This window comes from Prorops nasuta, unplaced genomic scaffold (genome assembly GCF_024137725.1).
Source record: "Prorops nasuta isolate Cenicafe-Biocafe unplaced genomic scaffold, Cenicafe_Pnas_1.2 PNAS00018, whole genome shotgun sequence".
In the NCBI taxonomy this organism is placed as follows: domain Eukaryota; kingdom Metazoa; phylum Arthropoda; class Insecta; order Hymenoptera; family Bethylidae; genus Prorops; species Prorops nasuta.
The window spans coordinates 1,493,173-1,516,174 of NW_027116815.1; the positions used below are offsets into that span (position 1 = coordinate 1,493,173).

A 23,002-nucleotide genomic window follows, 5' to 3' on the forward strand; every position below is an offset into this window, starting at 1 on the left:
GGGGAGGAATTTCAACAGTGGTTCTCCATTCGAGATCTGTTATACGAAAGTTTAGTTGATAAAAACATCGGTGAGTGAAGGAAGCAGCCAGGAACGGTACGCTGCTGCTGCTGCTGACCAACGAACTTTTGTGGAGAAAAGTGAAAAGTGTACACTGCAAAAAAAACCTTTCTCAAAAAGTGGGGCACCACGAGTGTGAAACTTTACAATAATTAAACTGGCCAGAGCAAAAGAATGGTGATTTCTGTGTGAGGTGAGGCTTTTTTAAGGCGCGAGGAGAAGCATTGCTTACATTCGGCTCACGTTAGGTGTGTAGTGTAGTATCTGCGTGGAAAGAGGAAAGAGAAGGAAAGGAAAGGAAAGCTTGTGCCTTACTCCAGCCAATGGTTGCTGTCCGTCAGAGTAAACGCCAGTCCATCCACACTGGTATACTTTTTAGCTATACAGAATTGTTTTTAAAGTAAGCAGCCAAGTCAACCACTTGTCCGTCCTGGCCGTTGAAATCACCGGTTCAATGAAAGCTGAAAATTCCTCGTGAGCGAAATAAGTTTTATTCGATGAGTATATTGTATTATCGGTTATAAATCATTTTTGGTGTTCGTTAAACAATATGTGCAGTGAATTCGCTTCAAAAGAATCATGTCGGAGGATATACAGGTAGCAGTGGTACTTCTATAATGGTGGCGAAGACAGTGTCAACGGATGTGCTATTCATCATTAAACAATTCCATCAGAGGAATTCATGATTCTCCCGTGAAAGGAGACTCGTCGACTCGATAAATATTTCCTGGATTGGAACAAGAGAGAAGAAAAACCTGCTAGGTATAATAACATATTCTTCATTTTCTTTCTGCCAGCTTCTCCCTACCCTCTCCCTATTTGACCCCCACTCTTCTGGCCTCTCTGTCTCTTTCTCTCTCTTGCTCTCACAAGCGTACGATGTATCTACCATCTCTTTTCATCTTCAAGAGGCGAGTAATGAGGTCTTTGTAGACCTGTTGATTGATATTGTCCCGTAGCCACCCACGAATTTCTTCCTTTGCTTTATTTATTGTTTCAAAGCTAAGCCGATTCTACGCTTAATTCCTTCAATCGTGGGGGTTGAGTGTGTTATTCCGCATCCATGGTAAGGCTTATATATCGAAAAAGCCCCAGCAAGGGTATCGATCAAATAAAGGGCCACTATTACGTGTAGCTTTAAAAGTTTAGTTCTGTTTTTGTACCATATCTTTAACACATCCCCTCCTTTTTCGTATCTACATGATGATCGTTACCAATGGATTATCATTGTCGTAATAACGCAATCTTCGCGTTGACAATTGCTTTGAGCGAACGAAGAATGGGCGAGGTTATAAAAATTGTTATCTACGCAGTTATTGAGTTGGATTAAAACGAGAGATAGCAGAAGGAGGATCTAAAAGAAGTTTAGCTAATTGTTCAGTCGCTTAATGTGTCCTTTCATAGTCGTGTGGGAGACAATGCGGAAGAATTGAAGCTTCCTAGCGATCCGCAACGTTTTACCCTTTCATAATGCAACTGTTTAGCGTCTATGGCACGTTCATGTAATAATAATAATAATAATAATAGTAGTAGTACTGTGCAACATGGACAGGAAACGATCGTTTAGCACTAATAAACAGTAAAGTTGTCCACTTCATTTATGTTCGTCAATGACGTTACCTATTGTTTTTGTTAAATTTTATATATTACCAGAATAAAAAGAAACTGAAGGGAGGAGGGGGGGGGGGGGTGGTGAAAATCGATGCAGAACGGAATAAAGGAGATTGTAACGTCCCTCGTGATTCCGGAATTGGGGTTTCCGGTAGGGTGAATTTTCACTCTTTAATATTAGTCGTTCGCCACGGGCCAAATGCAACAGTAATGGTAATTGCGGTAGTAATAGTAATGGTAGCTTTCTCGTGTTTTCCTTTACATAATGGAAAGTAGAAAATATTTATAGACGAATGCGGTACAGTATACAGTGTAAGATGAAGAAAGAGAAGGAAAATGCTGATTGGTAAGATAATAATCATCGGCGTATTGAGCTTGCTAACGATCCCGACTAAAATTACTGGTTAGAATTGGCTAAAATTTGTTCCGTGCCAGTTTGTGTTCGTAAGAGGTGCTTATGTTGAACAACGCTGTGGCGCAACTGGCACAGGCACGATAAGGTATCAAGTTGTACAACGTTAATGGAGTTACCAACGAAGCCTTACGTTAATTAGAATGAGAGTGCCGTCTACCAGGTAAAGCAAAACTGTCTCTGCTTTGCCAGAAGCTGCCAGCCATTACTGTTCGTTCCACGAACTCTGAAATAGTAAACAAGCCGATTATTGTTGAATAACGAGAATTTCGCGAACAATTCGAGAAACAAATCTCGCACAAAGAAAGCAATTGTAAAAGCAGCTTAGTATAGAGGGTATAGTAATGTTGTGTATATAAAGTTTTATAAATAAACTCTGTAAAAGCCAAAAAGGAGAATACGTATTCTGAAAATGTTGCACAAAGAGAGAAATCGTAGAAGAAAAAGCGCTAAAAGGTAAGCACGAGATTTAGGCTTGTCGTATGTATATAAAAATTGAAATGAAAAATTGCATGGACGAATAGTTGAAAAAGTAGAAAGGTAGCTGGATAGGAGTTGATGTCGCTAATGCGTTTGTCCCTGTTCCAGCGGAAATGCTTGCATGTGGCATGAAGCGTAGTAGCGGTAATACTAATGCTTGTCTCACTCGCGCACACTTGGAAAGGTCTCCGTGTAGAATTGGAAGCTCTCTCCGTGATCACACGCGCCAATAGCGTGGAAAATGCATGTAGTAATGGAGGAGCAGGGCGTAACGGTTATTGTATCAGACTTTTACGAATCGTTTATCGGCCGATGTCGATTGCCATTTGGATGAAATGATTAGTATTGGTAAAGCTATACATGTTGAGCTGTGTAGAAAAGCAAGCGACAAGTCGAACGCGAGCTGCGTTACAATGATTGCCATTACACATGTAGCTGGTATGTGTCTGGGACGTAGCAAGGACATTCCGCTCGGTCGTTGTTATTCAGCGACGTCCCCGTTCTCGAGAAGCGAGAATCGCAGCTCCGTGGAAGGATAAAGAAGGGAATTTGTGAAAGGGAGGATAATGCACACGCGTGGAAAATGGAATTTCAAGCGAACCGTTTAAGACGCGAAAGACGAACGTCAAAGCAAAGAATCTGGATGGCGCTGCGTGTTATGGCGCGGTTATTGCACGATCGAGAGGGGGTGGGGGCACAGGGGCTCTCTTCCCCTTCTCCCCACTTCCACTGCCAATGGCACGCATCACCGAATCCCCCACCACCTCCAGCATTCCTACTTTCGGGTCCCGTACTCGCTTCTCTAGCGTATTCGCGTGTACACTCCTAACGTTTTTATAGTAGTATGTATAGTAGTAGTGACGTACGTAGAGGGCGCGGGGAGAGAAAGCCGATTCGACCGGATCGAGTTTGTCGGTAGGTTTGCTGGTCAGCGGCGCTACGTTCGCTTCGATCAAGTTGGGTTGGGTTTGCCTCGCCTCGACCACGATCAGTTGGGTTGGGTCTGGTCTACTCGCTTCGTTTTTACACCCCATTTTCTCCATATATCTATACGTTTATATAAATATATTACATACAATAACAAACCAATCCGTTTCCCCCCGTACACACGATCGTTCTCATGTTTATTTGCTTCTCTTCAGCATTCGACTCTACTGCCACGTAGATAAAAATCGTTCTCGTTGCTCGCGGTCTGGAACAACCTGTATAAAACCATCAGGAAAACGGTGCATGCCTCTTATTCCTCTCTCGTTTTTCTTACGCTCGATGTAACGCGAGAGAATTCTTTTATAAGTAACTAAAGTCTTTGAAGAGTTCTGGTGGTGGGGGAAATTAATTAGCGACCGTTCAGCATTGTTCCATCCAGTTCTTTCACAGTTAGTTAGTTTTGTAGCTGCACCGACTGTCGTTCGTCCATTCGCTGCTTGACTCTTTGCTTTCTTCCCCTCCCCCCCCTCCTCCCTCCCCTTTTGGCTCTTCTCTACCTGCTTACCTGCGTCCCCTACCCCCCTCTTACTCGATCGTTGCAAGGGCAGCCAGTATGCATCGGTATGCGTCCTCCTCATCCCCACTCTTATCCTTTTACCCTCACTTCTTACCATTTCTTCTTCTCTTCAACACACACAAGCCCCCGATGCTCCGTTTGAATCATTCCGAGTCATTTCGTGCGTCGTCAGAAACGTAGTACTCTACGCGAATCTTGTCTCCCAAGATTGTATTCCCCTATAGTATCCCCACTCCTATTCTCTTCCCCCTCCCCCACCCTCTTCCATTGAAAAATGACCTCTCCCCGCCAACGCAATTCCATCGGATATCCTAGATGGACCGAAATTCCTAACCTCTGAGATCCTTTTTCACGGGAAAATCCCTGCCACGATTTCGATTTGCCCCACAATTTTTCGCCCGAGATTCACGACTGTGTGAAAGTGTGCTACTATACTGTCTACGCGGTGCCAAGCGAGCAAGAAACTTTCCGCTTGGCTTCCTTCACCGGCTTTTAGGCGAATTTACCGAGTTTTTCCCCCAAACCAGAGAGCGATGACCGTGCCCGAGGAGTGAGTACGACTCTAAACTTGGATTCCTTATCGTAGGTTGGACGAGTGAATGAACGAATGGTGGAGGTGGGAGCAACCACCAATCTCTAGTGACTAGGCGCATATCGTTCTAGGGATTCGCTCTGTTTCGTTTTGTGCGAAGATCTTGTACGAATCTCCGTATAGACAAGCACGTATGAAAACGGGTCGAATACCAATTGACTCTTCCGCATATGTAGGGTAATTTGATAACTTCTTACCGACAACTGCCGCTATCGTTAAGAACGAAATTGATTATATTTATCGTTACATTTAAAGAATTTTTCCATTACTACGTTTAACGATTACCGGAAGTAGGAAGTGACAGATAACCCCACTCTGGTGTTCGATCGAGGAACTTAGTTTGAAAATATTCGCGTAAGATTAGCCAATCGTGGTAAGTCGCTGAAGTACGGTGACCAATTAAAGGAAGAGAGATGAACCAATCCCATACGTTTTTTGAATCTATCTCAATCCTGTGATTGGTTAATTTCAAGTGAAAAGTGAAAACGTCACATAAAGTTATATGTATATAGATCGATCCCTTATACGCTTTTCCCGCCTATCCAGATTCGTAACGAGTGTTGCAAATGTACTTCTTTCTTTGGACACGAGTGGATAACGGATTGTTAAAATTATTAAGGGCAGTTTTTGTGGAACAAATGCAAGATGTCTTAGACAGCTTTTTTAGAGTAAAATGTAACCTTGGAGAAAGAGATGGAAAAAGCTAATTGGAGAAGTTGTGTTTGCTCGAGGAACAAATTCAATATCTCTGCAGAACTTGAATTATATTTCCTGTGTGGTTGGAATAAAAATTAATATTTAAAATTAAATGAAGAAATGGACAACGTTATACGGAAGGTTGCTTTTGTTCAAGAAACATTAAATATTTTTATAGCATTAAAATTAAATGCTTGCATTGATTTAAAAAAAAAGTATGTATATTTTCTAAAAAAAATGTTAAGGTTGAATTATTTTATTTAAAGTTTTAACTAATAAAAGAATTTCAATTGAATTTCATAATACTCTTATTTAAAAAGTCTTAAACTTTGAGATTTTTGTGGTTTGGTTTTCGGAGAATTAGTATTATCATGGTAGGTAGGATAATTCGTGGTAGCCTTATCTGGAATCACAAAATCAAATATTTTCTGTTAGTAAGTGACTGTAACTAGTGATTCATCCAAGTATAATGTTCCTTTAGTTTCAACTTATTTTATGAGCCAATACACAGTCATATTATTACGGAAAATCATTTTCCTTTGCATACTGCTCTGCCATTTTTCAAATATAAAAATTATAACAATATAGTCATTAATAGAGGCTGCTTTTGTTCAAAGAACAGTTTCAACATTCTTTTCAAAATTTACCTGGAATTGATTGATTTTATTATAAAATCTGTCATTTTTCAAATAAGAATTATAAAAATATAGTCATTAATAGAGACTGCTTTTGTTCAAAGAACAGTTTTAAACATCCTTTCAAAATTTACCTGGAATTGATTAGTTGTATTATAAAATTTACCATTTTTCAAATATAAGAATTATAAAAATGTAGTCATTAATAGAGGCTGCTTTTGTTCAAAGAACAGTTTCAATATCCTTTCAAAATTTACCTTAAATTGACTAATTATATAAAATTATATGGAAAGTTGGAAATAGTTATTTGAAAAAACTGTTTTTCCTCAAATAACAAATCCAAAATTCTCGTAGTATTTGTCAAAATATTCCTGATTAGATTCTAGAATATGTATAAAATAGAATAATTTGATTAACAAAGTCATTAGACTATTTTTGTTCAAATAAACAGCCCAATGTCCTCATAAAATAAACCAAAATTTACCTGTTTGTATAATATAATAATGTACAAAATTGGAAGAAGGGATATAAAAAAAACACATTGATAAAGATTATTTTTCATTTTGCAGGATGGCTGCCGAGGCAGCGAATAAAAAGGCCGAACGGGAGGCACTTCGAGGAGTAATCCAGCAATGGAATGCCAATCGGTTGGATCTCTTCGAACTCTCGGAGCCTAACGAGGTAAATAGAGAAAGCAGCAGGAAAATCGTCCGGTAGTTAGCAGTATCCTCCCAGTGTACGTGTTCCAACCATTCATTAATATTCTTTATCCCTTCCCGCAGGATCTGGAGTTTCACGGAGTGATGAGATTTTATTTCCAAGACAGCGGACAAAAAGTGGCCACGAAATGCATAAGGGTAGCATCGGACGCCACCAGTCAAGCAGTCATAGAGACACTTATCGAGAAATTCCGTCCAGATATGAGAATGCTCTCGGTGCCCGAGTACGCGCTTTACGAGATACACGAGAATGGAGGTAAATAATTTCCCCCTCTTTTAGTGCCACAGATTTCGAAAACAAACGCTGATTCTATTCCTTTTCAGAAGAGCGAAAGCTCGGCCTGGAGGAAAAACCGTTGCTGGTGCAGCTCAATTGGCACATAGACGACAGAGAGGGACGATTCCTCCTGAAAAGGATAGACGACAAGACCAACGCGCAAGGCGTTGGATTTTCCACGACCGAAGGCACCAGCTTTCGACGAAAACTCAGCAAACGAGAAAAGAAGCAGATGAAAAAGCAGGAGAAGCTTAGTCGATGCAAGAATAACGAGCAGGATGAGAATGCAGCACCGACTGATCAAAATGGAGTTGCTGAAAAATTATACACTGGTTTGATAGACCGTTCTAGTCCTCTTGTTGTTTGTTAACGATTTACTGCTCTTCTGTGCAAAAATAGTCATGAATTTCGATATTGCAGAATTGCCAGAGACCAGTTTCACGAGAAGTATATCCAATCCTGAAGCTGTAATGAGGAGGCGTCGTCAGCAACAGTTGGAGAGGAAACTTCAGCAATTTCGCAGTAAGGATGGTGGCCCGGACACTGGCGGTACTTTAAAAATATACGGAGAGGCCTTGTGCAAAGACGTGCCTTACAAAACGCTGCTTTTAAGCGTTAGAGATTCAGCCGCCCAAGTAGTACGAGAAATGCTGTCGAAATATGGCCTGGACAAGGTTGACCCGCAGCAGTACTGTCTGGTTCAGGTAAACAGCTTAGAGAGCGATGCAATTGAACCTTTGAAAAACTCACTCGTCACCCTTGAGCATATTATTCATCCATATCCTGTTATAGGTAAATACCGAAAACATTAATAACAGCGCTCATCAGGAATACATTTTAGACGATGACGAATGTCCTCTGGCAATTCTCATGAACCACCCCTCCACCAGGGGTAAGTTTACCTCGGCTTATCACTATTTATGCTCCAGCACCTTTAAGCCCATGACGCATAGATCTTTTTTTCATGAAATCTCTTCATCTCTCCATCAAAAGCAGTGAAAAGAATTCCCATCAATTCTCACAATAAGTTCACGTAAAAAGCCAACAAGCAGCTCGCAGACTTTACTCAAGCTCGTTCTTTGCTTTATCTTAACGCCCTTTTACTTTTTTTTCTTTTTTTCTTTTTTTTCTTTTTTTTAGAAAGAAATTAGAAATTCGTCTCTGAGTCCAAGAGAACTTTACTCAAACTACCACTTGACGAATGAAACATAAGGGTCGACAAGTTCCAGAGGAAGCACACAATGCGTGCTTTGGAAAGGAGGAGCTTTCGACCTTAAAAATAGATGCAAAGTGACGTAATGAAAGCGTGGAAAAATCCTGGCGGTTTATTTACGAGAGCATTACCACGTTGATTGACTCTACCACTTGATTCTTCCTTCCTTTATTCTCTTTCGTGAGGGGGAGGAGTGAGTGTGCGCGTGCGTCTTGTCTGTTTTCCATCGTTGCGCATCCTGCCGAGTGGTTGGTCCGATTACGTTCGCACGTTGGCCAAGTTAACTTGGGCCTGAAACGTTACCTGGCACCGTCATTTGTTTCCTCACTCGCTTAGTCCTCGTTTGCACTCCGACCCGCACGGATGGATATTCTCACGGGACACTCACGCTTAACATTCCTGTTCCGCCTTTGTCCCCTCCAACTTCTTCCTTTTCCTCTACCCAACTCTATTATTACACGCGAGTGAACTATTCTAAAATATTCTTCAAAACTGAAAATCCAAATTTCTCTTCACACCATCAATCTTCTGTTATTTAAGCTCAGTTTTTTCACTGTAAAAACGACTGAAAATACTATATTTACCAAGGACTCTCCTGTCATACACCCTGTTTTACTGGAGAAAAATTGATTTACCAAAATATAGACTAATCGAATGGTGGTTCAATAAGTGTTCTCTTGGTTCTCGTGAATCGACCTTCTACAAATATGAAATTACCGTTCGACTGTTTGATCAACGTAAAGAAGCAAGAAGCTAGTGATATTGATTCGTCGACGTTCACATAATTATTGCATAATTCTATCAAAGGACTAATCGAACCTGTGCTAAGATGGTTAAAAATCCTATTTCGTGAATCTAATTTTTTCTATTAAAAAATAATGAATCTTTTTTGTATATATTTTTGTATATTTGTCGTATATTCCAGATTGTAATATAGTGCTTCGTAATCGAATAGTTAAGACGTTCGTTAACGAACTGGTATTGTCAAGCACTCCCATGTATACAGACACGACTGTGGTCGATAGACGAAACCATGAGAGATTTGACGATGGAGCGCTAGCATCGTTCGACCCAGCTGTTAAATGAAGAGACACGACGAAGGTCAGCACGAGGAAGACGCATGCGTTGATAGAGAGGGACCAAAAGTACATAAACTAGCTGACGTGAGGTTCGCTCGTTCGAGTGCATTGCCTACGAGCCCACTGCGACAACATCGTTTGTAAAAATATCGTTGAGAGACGAGAGAGTCTCTTCGAGCTGTTTTAACCACGAAGTGGAACCGTTAAATTTGGAATAGAAAACGCATGCGTGATTTCACGAAGAGGAATTCTTGTGAAATTGTGACGTAGTGCCAATTATCTTACGTAGAAGGATCGACTGGACGAATTGCACGAGTAAAGTATGGATGGGAAGAAGTTTCGTGCAAATTAGCTAGTGGAGATTGCTGGAAAGGGGGAAAGGAAAAAGTCTAGTGGCGGGGATGGACGGACGGACGTCCTGTTACTTCTTCCTCCTGCGTATACAAGGCCTCGGTCCCTTTCTCATTCTCATTAAGAGTATCCTTGCTACGACTTGGTAACAAAAGCAACGTTTCCCAGCTCCAAGCAGAATCGTATCTGTCCGTGCTGCTTTGCACCGAATCTGAAAGCATGGAAAAGAACTGCACTTCAAGACTGAAAACATAAGGATGATATCCTATGGAAAAAAGTTGTGTAATTTTGCGTTGTTTCTGTCTCTTACTTTTCGTTGCTGAGCAAGAGAAAAATATGGTAGAAAGGTCCCTTCTACGGAAGGGGAAGAAAGTGCCTCGAATCAGGATAAAATGTATAGTCGATAAACCGTGACCTTGTTGACTACCAGTTGATTTACTCAAAATAGTTTTAACTCGTAAAAGAGTGGACCAAAAATTTTTATTCGGTAGTCCTCATTGAAGAGGGGGAGTTTGTGAAGGAGCGTTTTGAAAAACGTTTAGCCGTCCGCACTCGAGAAAGAGTGCTTCGAGGGACCACTTGTTGGACTGAGAAAAGAATACTTAATCGACCTTTCAAAATGATGGACTGGGGAATAAGACGTAAGAGCCCTCTTACTTTTCTCTGTTTCACGTTCAATGTTCCCGGGTCAATGCACATGGCAATTGTCTTGGCTCGGCGCGCTGTACTTCACGCAAGGCCTTGCATAGATGGAATTATATGCTAATGAGAGATCGCTTCCCATGCGTTTTATCTTCCATAGAAAAGCACGGGGAGGGACGATTCACATAGGATACTCACACACGTTTGTTTATTTATTTTTTGCTCGCCCTGTGATTTAGAATTTAGATGTTAGATATACACATGTGGTTGACTCGAGGAAAATCGATAATACGTCACAACAAGCTTCGCCGTGTTGCTGCTGCACGTCGGCCTCGATTCAAAAGTCATGCAAGCTCTATTTTCTAAAAATAACAATCTCTTTAGGTACTGCATATTAACTTCGCGTAGCCTTTGCCGATAGGTCGCTTTGAAGCTCGAAAGAAAAATTCTTCAGAGGTTAAACAAAGCAGTTAGTGACCCCGCTTCGCGCCATTAGCTGCGCCAAGCCATAAATTCACAGAGAAAAATATTTACAGCGTACTGCGTCTTTACGAAAATAGATATTCGTCAGTTTCGTTCGATCGTTCCACGGTTCATTCGTCTTCTCGCACCCGAGAACATATTTCATTATACTCTATGCGTCTTTGGTGCTTGTCCTCTCTTATGAGCACAGAAAAAGTTCATAAACAGTTAATTTTTTGTCAGGTTCCATCATGTTTCACGTGAGGAGACGACCGGCGGATTACGTGCCGAGGAAACGGAAAAAGAAACCAACAGGAAAATGGAATGAACTTGATCATAGGTATGTGTGAGATCATGAAGGAAATGTGAGGGGTTCGTGAATTTGGTAATGATTTTTGGTGATTTTTTTATAGGTACGAGGATGAGAGATTGCCATTTCTGCTGGAATTAAATCCAGATGGTACAGAGGTTCCAAGCGGTGCAGGGGTACGATACAGGCTTCAACCCAACGTTACTGAGGTTGGATCCGAGAGACCTGTGGGACCACAAGCTGTGCAAGCTCAAACCCTGACCCTCAGTGGACCAACGGTAATGCCAAGGCACTGCGTCATAGCATTCACAGAGAACATTGTTACTTTGACACCCTGCTCCAGAGACGCCCATACCTACGTTAACAATCAGAGGATACATCAAACAACGATACTACAGGTATGTATCGTCTTTTTATTTTTTTCAAATTCGTTAATGTTCTATTACATTAATATCGATCCCTTTCAGAGCGGTGCCATTATTAAATTTGGAAGAATGCACACGTTCAGGTTTATCGATCCAGCACCCGAGGAACGTATGAGGCAACGACAGGATTCCAATAGACAACTGGATTATGCGTATGATCGGTAAGAGCAGCCAGATCTCCAGTACTAACGGACTCACGAGAGAGGGAGAGAGACAAAGAAAAGCAAATTCCATTGCGAAAATTGAACAAAATTTAATTGGTTCAATATTATCATTATCATCGTCATTCGTACTCGTTTCCCCAATTTTTTTATTTATTTTTGCTTGGTCTCCTGCATGTGCTTTTTTGTATGGTATACCTTAGACATTCACCAGAGACGACCAATCAAGATGCAAGCTCGGAAAAGTACAGATCAAGCTCCCAAATGGGAATAACGAACGGTGGTAGCCCGGGTCAAGGTCAGTCGTCGTCCAATCCATCGAGTCCTTCAAAATCACGCGCCACTGTCTGTAATTCCTCGACTCTCGCACACGACAGTCACGCACCAGAGGCATCCACGCACAATTATGAAACGACTTTCGATCTTGATGGCAACGTGGAGACCGCGAGTTTAACGAGCAGTAGAGATGGGAACAGGTAAAATACACCTATATCCAGACGTAGAGCTTCTACTTCCTTTTATTTTTCCATCATCAATCATATCTTTCATCAAAGGTAGCTTTTAGACGCGTCAGTCAGAAATTATGAATTTTCAAGCTTTTATTATTATCGTATCATCCGGCTGACTGTAATATCAGATTAGATTTTTAATTTGATAGACCTCGCGATGAAAAGGACATCGAGGAAAGGTTTTAGCGTCCATAGCCGCGAATAGATGGATAAATATATATATACACATATACATTTGAGTAGAGAGTGAGGTCATCGTATCGATTTGCAAAACTCTGGAACATCGTACGTTCTCGCGTGTCTCGTAAAATGACCTTTCGCTGAAATCATGAAAAAGACAATGCAAATCTGTAATAATAACATTGTTATAAGATAGTAATGAAATTTTGTGTTTGTTCATTGTTGCTGCACCTTGATCAGACTTTCTCAAACGGATCGTCAGCCACGAGGAGCAGATCCAATTTTACCAGCAGTACTGGAGTTCCTGGAGGAGACGGAAGAGGCATTTTTACACGCAGTGATCACTGACGTGGAGCCATCGGCGCCGCAATTTAAATTAGCCCCGACGTACACACTTTACCTGGCTGCCAGATATCGAGCCAGTACTCATTACAGACCAGAGCTTCAGCCAACCGAAAGAGCCCACAGGTTGACAGTGATGTTAGCGAATGTTGCCACAATGATACAAAGAGTGATACAGGAACGATATATGGACTCTTCATCATTAGCTTTGTGGCTGGCAAACGGCTCTGAGCTTCTACACATGCTGAAGAATGATCGTCACGTAGGTGCCTTCTCTACGAGGGCTCAAGATATATTGGCTGATTCTGTTCATACTGCATTTGCCTCGTTAGTACGCTGTGTCTCGCTCGACCTCGCACCAGCCATGTCCCAGTTTATGGCTGACGCAGATGAGCCAGCCAGAGAAGCCGGAGTTCTGCAGATCTTTTCCAATACAATGGCTTTGTTAAGACGGTGCAGAGTAAATGCTGCATTGACTATACAGCTATTCAGCCATCTTTTCCATGCGATAAACGCTACCGCCTTCAACGCTCTAGTTTCCAATGGAAACTTGTGCGTAAGATGGTTTGGTCGAAGATTAAAGGCTAGGCTCAATGCTTTGGAAACTTGGGCTGAGAGACAAGGCCTCGAACTTGCAAGTCAATGCCATTTGGCAACCATTATGCAAGCAACTCATCTTTTGCAAGCGCCTAAGTACAATGCCGAGGAGCTGGCAACTTTAAGCTCGACTTGTTTCAAACTCAACTCTCTGCAAGTCAGAGCTCTCTTACAGAAATATCAGCCAGCAGCCGATGAGCCTAGACTGCCTGCTGAATTAATTGAGAACGTTGTAAAAGTAAGTGAGATTCGACTGAATCGTTTGTCCTCCGTTCTTTGTTCTGATTATGTAATTTGATTTCTATTGTCAGGTGGCTGAAAGCGTTGCTGACACACTGGTGCGCGCTGATGGAAGAGAAATACGATTAGAGGAAGAGCCTACTCTTGCGTTGGCTCTATTACTTCCCGAAGATGGATACAGTTGCGAAGTGATAAGGGGCGTTCCACCAGGATTGGCCGAGTTTTTAGCACCCTTGCAACAGGATGGCCTTTGCCGAATGGCACCACAGCCTACTAGTAGTGGATATTGGACCATATACATGATAGACCATCACAGCAATGTAAAAATATCACAGAGCTATATATATTCACTTTAAATTTATGAATGTCTTAAAATAATTTCGCTCCTCCTATATAGGTACGGAGTCCAAGCGCTATGAGTAACAGATCTGGAGGTTATTCCTCTCATATTGGACAGAATCAAGGTCAGCCAGAAATACAGGTGATAAAGTTACACAAATCTACAAACGGAATGGGCCTGAGCATAGTAGCAGCTAAAGGAGCAGGTCAAGATAGATTGGGAATATATATTAAAAGTGTAGTGGCTGGTGGTGCTGCCGATGCCGTAAGTTTAGAATCACTGATTTAATATTACTTGATCGATAGAATATTGTAGTTCATTTCTTATTTGTAGGATGGTAGATTGACTGCTGGTGACCAATTGTTGAAAGTAGATGGGCAAAGTTTAGTTGGAATTACGCAAGAAAAGTAAGTTTTGCTCAATACGCGTTAAATGGGCTAAAAAATTATATTATAAATTATTGAATTTACAGGGCAGCTGAGTATCTTGTACGTACCGGTCCAATCGTTACGTTGGAAGTTGCCAAGCAAGGTGCAATATATCATGGTTTGGCTACTTTGCTTTCGCAACCATCTCCAGTTATGACAAGAGGTAAGGAATAAATATTATTTTTTATTACATTCAATACGCTGAATAATCAAGGTAAAAGCGGTTTTGGGATCAATCGAACGCTTTCACTTTTAATATGACTAATCTATCGCTTCACTAATGCTTTACTAACGCTTGACTGACTAATTATTTCGAGCAGCGAATAAATCACGTCCAAGATCGGAGCAATTAGAACCTCCAAGAGTGTTGATCGATCGAGGATCAACGTCTCATTCAGTGGGTAATTTGGCTCTTGCTTCTGGCTCCACGAAGAGATCATTGGGAACATCAGCAGCAGCAGCAACACATTCATATCACGAGGAGCCAGCGACCTTGAACTGGGATGTAGATCACGCGAGTTATCCACATATGCAAGGTTCGACCGAGATGCAATTTTACTTTGACCATTACAACCATCAGTCCCCTAGCCGCTCTCTTTCGTCTAATCAATTGTCCTATCAGGACGGTAGAACACCTCAGAGGAACTTAGATTTAGATTTGTCAAGACCAAATATGAACTTACCTTTGGCAAGTACCAAATCACCAACATACTACGCTTCAACTTATCCCTTTAACGGGATACCGCTTGAAACGTTAAACGGAGAAATGCACCAGTCTCGATCCAGGGATTATTTAAATTCTCCTCCAGCTATTATAGAAGAATCGACCGACCAAATATTTTTAACCGTGCCTACTACTTATACCTACGAGCAACCCTCATATCTATTTCCGGCCTCCAGCCAATCGTATAACTATGAGAAGTATAAGAGTGCAGCTTCGAATTTGAATCGAGGTAAATGCTTCTATAAGAATAATGCTAAGCTTCCCTCGGGTACCAATGAGCTTAGTTTTGAAGATGACGATGTCAAACCCAAAGCCATTTCTTTTGATGGAGAACCATCTATACCATATATCGATGAAAATTTACAAGAATCGTGTATTACTAATATGGAAGAATCTCCTACTCTTAATGAAGAAAATGAGACAAAAAATAGTTCACCGGCAAAGGTGAAGGAACCTGAGCAAATTTGTTGGTCTAATACTGACCTGTGTGTAAGCGAGAAATTGACCAATATCGATAATAAGAATGTTGCTTACAATCTTCACCAAAAATCTTCATTACATGACCTACTAGTAACGCAGCAGTCGAGTTCAAAATATATTCCAACTTGCATTCTTAGCGAAGAGAAATCTTGGCAATCGCCGGAAGAAGTCCGTTTGGGATATGGTAGAGTTGTAGCATTGGCCAAGCATTTTTCCAAATTGGATGGTGGTGGTTTAATACGGTTCAAAACAGCAAAACTTGCAGATTCTAAACAGTTTATTTCTGAGCCAAATATGGCATCTTCTGAAGAATATCCTGAATTAATAGAATATAAGAAACTATCTTCCAGACATTTTAAGTCCGAGACAGACTTACGTAAAACAGATATCAGCATAGACGTTTCTCCAGAAAGAACATGTAGCATTCTTTTATTGGATATTCGAGATGATCAAGCATCAAAAGCTTCTTCGTACAAGGATCAGTCTCTGATAGAAAAGAAGACAGGAAAATTAACGAAAGAGGAGCAAAATAAAATTATAGAGGAGATTCGGGAACTTTCCAATTTGGACGAAAGCAAACCCAAGCTTATCGATTCGTTAAAGTTTTTATCTCTGACAGATTTAAATTCTGAATCAGCAACAATGAATTCTAAAAGTTACTCCAATTTTAAGAAGTTATCGTTAATTCCCTCAAAAGCTTATTCTTCCGTCTTCAATATCTCTGAGACACCCAGTATATTGGATATACGAATTAAAACTTTGCGCAATAAAGGTAATAGTGTAATAAAAATATTCGGTAGAGTTCCTAAAGGATCATTCGACAGAATTTCGAACGACAACGATGATAAAGACGTAGATATTGGTGATACTAATAGAATTAATGTACGTAAAGGAGCATGGAAATCCCGAAGTTGGGAGATGATCTGGGATGGTACCAGGGAAATTAAGACTCGTTCTTCATCGTTTCCTACTATTCATCACTGTGCTAAAGTGATTCAAATAGCAAAACGACGCGAGACTGAAAGTCAATGTTCTTGTGCAAGATCTGCCTCTAATTTATTACAAAGTTTAAACGACGATACCAATGACGGGGCCAAACTATATTTTTATAATACGTGCAAAGACCAAATCTGCACTCACCAGTTCCATAAAAGTCGACAGATGAGAAAGCTACGAAAGAAACCTACGATCTGTGTAAAACTAACGAAAAGCGATCCAGATATCTCAGAGCGAAAAACTTTATTTATGCGAAAAGAAAACGGAAAAAGGATATTTAGCGAGAGTCCTTTGCTGGAGAGTGACCTTCATTTGCGTAAGCTCTTAATTAAAAAATCTCTGCATATAGATGTTCTTATTGGTTGGCCGTTTAATCTGCATTTCGCCTGGTTAAGTTTCTTTATGCTTTTGCACGGTTGCAAAAATTATTCATCCCTTGGCGAGGTTTATCTTCGTTCTCGCACAATTTCCTCCATCATTTTTATATAATTCATTCACAGAGGAATAGTACCCATGTATATTGTAATTATTTATTTAAGAATTTTGATGTTCTCGTATGTCTTATAATTCTATGTGAATCTGCTTATGCATGCTGCACGATCAGCATCTTCTGTCATGTCACAGCAAAATATTTGTGCATCTTGTGCTCCTATAGGTCCCCGTCGCATGAGCGAACGTGATTTACCATCACGGTTTGGACACGAATCAGCACCACAGCAAATTCATAGCAGCAAATCTGTACCAGCTCTTCACAGTAAGTATTATGCATTTCCACGTTGCACCAACTATTGTTATTCTATCTGATTTATCTAAACTATTCTTTATATGCTTACATAGCTCTTCTCTAACATCATATTCGCTTTGTTACGTGATTGATACGATAAACAGTAAAATTCTATCAATATTCGATAAACTTTATATTAATATATATATTATTGTATAGATGTAGGGACCGAAGGCAAACAGCACCACGAAGTTTTCAATCCAGGGTACAGCAGAGCATCCTCAAGCAATAGCGTAACACCTCCTGTTCAACCACCACCAATGCCCGCTATAAATGGTGCAACATCTTTGCGCTCTAGGTATAAAACTTATTTTCATTAATCTTTCAATATCGATCAAGGAAATTTATGATTTAATCATTTTGAACAGATCTAGCCATAATCTCCATGATCCATTAAGAATGGGAACGCTACCGCCATCCGGCTTAGTCAGCCGGCAGCAATCATCTCCTAATCTTAATCCAAATCAATCCCATGGTCACCTGCAGACCAATATGCACATAAACGAAGCAGAGAGATTCTATCAAAATGTGAGTGTTTACAGAAATCAAGATCCAATGGCAAAACAACCTAGCCCTCTTCAAAGACCCGACGATAGGTAAATACGAATGACTTTTATTAAATAAATTCCTGTAAACAATGAAACTATAAAATCATTTATCGTAGAAGCCTACTGCCCTCGCAGAGGAGTTCAAGAGGATCGCAAAATTCTTTGAATCGTCCGCTGACGCACGAGTCGAACCAAGATAGGGATAGACCAATATCTGCCTATATTCCACAAACTCAGCAACAGGGCTATTCGAATAATCAAATGCAGCAGCAACAAGGTCCGCCCCCACCACGATCACAGTCTTCTCGTGATATAATACGACAGGAGGCAAAGCTTCAAGAGATGCAGGAAGAAGTTCGAAGAAGAGAATTGCGCGGCAATATACAGCCACAAGTGCTCGGTCAATATAGGCCAAACACTCACAATATGCGACCCGTTATATCGTCGAATCAAATTGTTGGCCCAGGAATGCGAGCATCCAGACCCCTTGGCTCGACACCAAACCTAGCCCCGAGCTTGACTAGTAAACAGATGATACCAAATTATAATTATTCGGATGCACAGTATTCTCAGTACGGTAATAAGCAACACATGCCTGTTGCTGGACAAATGTACAGCATGGCATCCCAGAAAGGGAAAAACGAGCAGTATCGCGATCACAGCGCAGCAACCGAGTACAATCAACAAGATCCAAGAATATACCCTCATCAGAATCAGAGCTTGCAATACGGACCATTACAAAATAGCTCACAATACAATGATGGAAACGGGGATCTCAGAAATGGACAATATGCCATGGAAAATAATGCAAATCCTATGCAAGGAATGGAAGGAGGAAATGCTATGGAACCGAGCGAGGTATTATCAGCCACAAGACCAATATTGCAGGAAGATGAATACAGAGAAAGTCCACCACCACCACCGCCCAATGCGTCTACTCACCCGTTGTACAAACCTACCACGGACACAAAGTATACAGCCAGCATGCAAGATCCACCAAGAGGTGGCTATTATCCGGCTGTAAGTGGAGCTCCTCAGCAGCCTCGTCAATATCACTATAGTGCTACGAATCCTTGGCAGCGTGAGGAAAGAGAAAAAGAACAAGCTAGGAGAAGAGAAGCTGCTAGACAATGGCGTGATCAACAAATTGCCGAACTGAGTGCATTGCCTAATCGAACGGCTCAACAAGAGGAACAATTGAGAGCGTTACAATTGGAAAGAGATTTTCAGAGAAGAGCCGAGGAAGCAGCTAGTCAGCAGGATGATGACGAGGAAAGCAATGACCTTGATAACGAGAGTACCCAACGAGTGCAAGATCTTCTTCGAATGGCTGCTGCTCAGGGTAGAACCAATCAAATGAATAGCCAGCACGTAATGTCAAAAATTAATACGAATCATCCTACGATGAAAGGCACTCTTGCTGGTCAAGTTGCTGCTAATCAGATACAACTTCCCAATGTGTCAGTCCATAATCCTGCGCAACAAGGAAATTCTATGCAAGCTAATTCGTATACATCTAACAACGAGCCCTCCAATTTGCATGCTCTTCAACAGCAAAGTCAAAATCCAAGCCAAAATAATAATAATAATAATAATAGTCAAGCGCCTATGTCGCCTACGTACGGATCGCCAATGGGTCAGTTTGGGAATGCTTTAAAAATCAGTCAGAATAACGAGGAGAAGGAAAGACAGCGCAGAATAGAAGATGCGAATAGAAGGCAAATGGAATTCGACGAAAATCAAAGGAAGCGTGACGATGAAATTCGGCAGCAACAAATTCACACTCATCAGCAACAACAACAGATTCAACATGGATATCATCAGACAGTACCACAGAATTTCAGGAATCAGCAACAATTGCATCCTGGCATGCTGAGATTGGACAATTTGGTTATTAATGGACCTAGTGTGCCGCCTGAAAGTGGCAATAACGATGCACCTCCACCCCCGGAACGCGGTTCCAGTTATGCTGTAATGTCACAACAAAGCGCCCTCAGATCGAATAGCTCTACTGTATCAAATACACCAGTCGGAGGATCTTTGCAGTCGTCCACCATAAAAAGAGTATCCTTCCATGACCCCAATGCCAACATAGAGACCAATCAACGCACCGGACCCACGACAAATTCTTCCTTGACCCCTTCATCAACGTCAATGGACACTATCAGAGAAGATCCCAACGTAAGTTCCCAACTACTCGTTACTCTTAAACGCTTCACGTTTTTAAAATGAACAGTACAAATTATGTTTTCTCTAAGTTATTAAAGATTTACAAATTTGTGTCATAATGCGTATCCCTGGCAGTTTTTCCAGTAAAAAGAAGGTATATAAGAAAACATGAGCCAACAGAGAAATAGTGAAATTCTTAATGAGGTATCTTCAGATTTGGAATTGCATGAAGCTACATCAATGAAATTGTATAAATTGTACAGTCATTAGATGCTCAGAATTAGAAATCATTTTGTGCATCCTTTTCTAGGTTCACCAAAATCATTCTTTCCAGGCATTTCTTCATCATCATGTACATATTTTCTTTTCCATTTGACGAAGTGAATTATCATCCTTACTGTTGTGTTGTGTTCTTGTGAATGGCAATGTATTTTTCTTATTCTCAGTATTACTTGCAGATTACTTGTTGTTTTATTGTATCGTGTGATTAAAATTTTGTTTTGTTCGTTGAAGTGTTAACTGCAGAATAATGCAATAGTAATTAATGTAAGGTAGTGTTGGTAATTTCACTAATTTATTTCCAGAACTTTATCAATGACGCAGAGAATATGCTGGCTTCTCCAAAAACACCAGAAGGACCAGGAGGCCTATTTAATACTGCAACACCAGGTGTTATTGGAGCGCAAGAAGTATACAGGTAAGCTATTAATAAATTAAATATGTTTTAAATAATGTTTTAATTCTGAGTGTTTGTTCAGAGACCCACGACAGAAACGCTTAGCAGAGAAGCAAAAACAGCAGCAACAACATTTACAGATGGGCGCAGTACCGGAAAAATTGAGTTTTAAAGAAAAAATGAAGATGTTTGCTATGGAGACTGGTGAGAACGGAACGCCTAGGGACAAGGTTAAAATATCACGTGCGCAGCGAGAAATAGATAATATTGGCAGCCCTCTTAGCCCTAATAATAACAACAGGAGTTAAGTTAATTAAAAATATATCTTATATGGTCCCATTATCGAAAGGCCTTAAAACGGCCAAATTGAGCTTTTTCGATTATTCACTTTATTCTCAGTATCAAACCGATCTTATCTTCTGCCATATCGGTATAAAGAAATAATCTTAAGCCAGTTTTCGGTTAGCTAACGTTAAGCAATATCGCTAGAGGCCATAACGTTGTACAAGTTTCGTACACATTGACTATCTATTATATATTTGATATTCCATATTTTGTCTGGACCAAGTAACTCTAATATGTCGTGTATAATATTTTTTAGGCAAGTCGATGTACTAATAATTTTTGCGAAATTTACATTAATTATTATTAGTAAATTTCGATAAACACACGTATTTACAGAGATATTAAGTGACTGTTGTACATAGGAAGTAAGCTGGACAGAGCCGTCCATTACTTGCGTTGATTAATTTGATATTTGTGTTTGTACGAGAAGATGATAAATAGTTTAAATTGACTTTATATTGATAGGTACTTTGCTGATCGTTGCGTACCTAAATAAGCAAGGAAAGTTTTTTGCTAGTATACATACGAAATAATTCGTTTATATTTATGTATACATATCTTACCAGATAGAGTATTAAGAGCATCTGCGATAGATTCATGTTAATAGAGAGACTTGTGGTCTAATGATAGGATTGATTTTATTTTTTGTATTTTTACGAAACGGAACTACAGGAGTTAATAATTATTTTTATTTTTAGTGGATTGTAGAGAGATGAGCTATCGTTGACAAAGGTTGATAGGGAAAGAGAGAGAAACTAAATACGCGAGTGTTTTTAAAATATGATCTATCGAATGTAAACTGATGGAATGACCAAATTATTTGAGATAATCGATAGGTAGCAGCTAGTTAGGAAGTAACAAACAGCTAACATTTCTTTACATAAATCTAGTATTATAGCTTATGCTTATATTTGTAGTAAAGATCAGAGGGGTCTTTGTTTGAAAGATGTTTTTCAAAGAGCTTACTGTTCAAATGCTGAGAAAAGTATAGCAATATTAGTGATTAAAGAGAAGTTTAATTAATAAATCAAGTCTTATAGAAGATTGAACACCAAAATCGAAAGAGGAATACGTAGGAAAAGAGATTAAACCTATTCAAAACTCATGAATGCTGATATGTACCAATTTGTTTTTATTAAACAACATTACTGTATCAATACAGGAAAGTGTAGGAACTGTAGGTACATATATAGTAGGTTGTATAGTGAATTATAATGCATTCCAATGCTGGTTTCCTTACGAGTAAAAACTCTACGTGTTGTTGATAGCCTTTTTGTTTTTGTCTTGTAAGTAAATAGTGATATGTTGAGCAGCTCATTGCAGTGTTATGAATAAGAGCAGTTATGGTTTCTCCTTTGCACTTTTAATCATGTATAAGTTGTAAAATTAGAGCATCAACAAAATAAGCCGTATTATGTAGGGCCTTAGAGTCTGGGATGTAAACAGTGTTTCTTTCCCTTTCTATTTACGAATGATTGTTGCAGACCTATAATAAACCCCTGAAACCAATTTAAAGAAAATTTTCCATAATCTTTGGAAATATTTTCTTTTTATTCTATAAGGTACAGGGAAGTCTTCAACATAAATAGTTCAAATAGTTTTTCGTAACTGGATAAATATAATCTGCTCTTTTTGCTAAGTGTATTTAACAGCATATAAGCTATATTTTGTAACACCATATTAATTATCTTGTTGCCCCAAAGTTGATTATAAGCTCGAAATTATAAAGAGCGGCATTATAAGAACATCAACTTTGACTATATTTCTATTTTACCTACGTTATTACTTGTATTTTTTAGAAAGTGCACTATATTTTTTAATTATTGTATCATCTCAATATATTATTGAAATAAAATATTTATCAAAAATACGTGACAAGGAATATCGTATTTTTTTATTCTTTTAGAGGACAATTAAATCTGTAATAAATGTAACTTTCAACGGCTTCAAATAGGCTGAATGTAATTTTAATTCTTTTAGAGAACTGATTTTTTCTTCCGCCTGAATACAAACCG

The 23,002-nt window shown here is 39.8% G+C and overlaps 1 protein-coding gene across 12 annotated transcripts; it reads left to right on the forward strand.

Moving 5' to 3' along the window:
* Nucleotides 1-85: 85 nt before the first annotated feature.
* cno (adherens junction formation factor afadin) lies at nucleotides 86-22,869 on the forward strand. 12 transcript variants are annotated; one of them, XM_066738373.1, is made up of 24 exons: nucleotides 86-253; nucleotides 309-534; nucleotides 619-822; nucleotides 6,560-6,671; nucleotides 6,773-6,965; nucleotides 7,034-7,318; nucleotides 7,407-7,690; nucleotides 7,779-7,878; nucleotides 10,977-11,073; nucleotides 11,147-11,441; nucleotides 11,511-11,629; nucleotides 11,833-12,105; nucleotides 12,559-13,495; nucleotides 13,569-13,817; nucleotides 13,895-14,101; nucleotides 14,171-14,244; nucleotides 14,310-14,428; nucleotides 14,586-16,781; nucleotides 17,121-17,219; nucleotides 17,409-17,547; nucleotides 17,618-17,845; nucleotides 17,914-19,978; nucleotides 20,551-20,663; nucleotides 20,725-22,869. In XM_066738373.1, the coding sequence occupies exons 4-24, from the start codon at nucleotides 6,561-6,563 to the stop codon at nucleotides 20,948-20,950; spliced, it is 8,409 nt and encodes a 2,802-aa protein (XP_066594470.1). In that variant the 5' UTR covers nucleotides 86-253; nucleotides 309-534; nucleotides 619-822; nucleotide 6,560; the 3' UTR covers nucleotides 20,951-22,869. The 12 variants fall into 12 exon arrangements, 11 of the variants coding, with proteins under 11 accessions (XP_066594470.1, XP_066594471.1, XP_066594467.1 ...); XM_066738374.1 differs by having other exon boundaries at nucleotides 317-534; XR_010823727.1 differs by lacking the exon at nucleotides 20,725-22,869 and adding an exon at nucleotides 20,102-20,170 and having other exon boundaries at nucleotides 86-534.
* Nucleotides 22,870-23,002: the final 133 nt, after the last annotated feature.

Coding starts and splice junctions, on each gene's coding strand:
- cno (XM_066738372.1), top strand. CDS start 6,561: ATGGCTGCCGAGGCAGCGAATAAAAAGGCCGAACGGGAGGCACTTCGA. Junction 7,319..7,406: donor TGCTGAAAAATTATACACTG/GTTTGATAGACC, acceptor TCGATATTGCAG/AATTGCCAGAGACCAGTTTC. Junction 14,245..14,309: donor GTTGGAATTACGCAAGAAAA/GTAAGTTTTGCT, acceptor TTGAATTTACAG/GGCAGCTGAGTATCTTGTAC.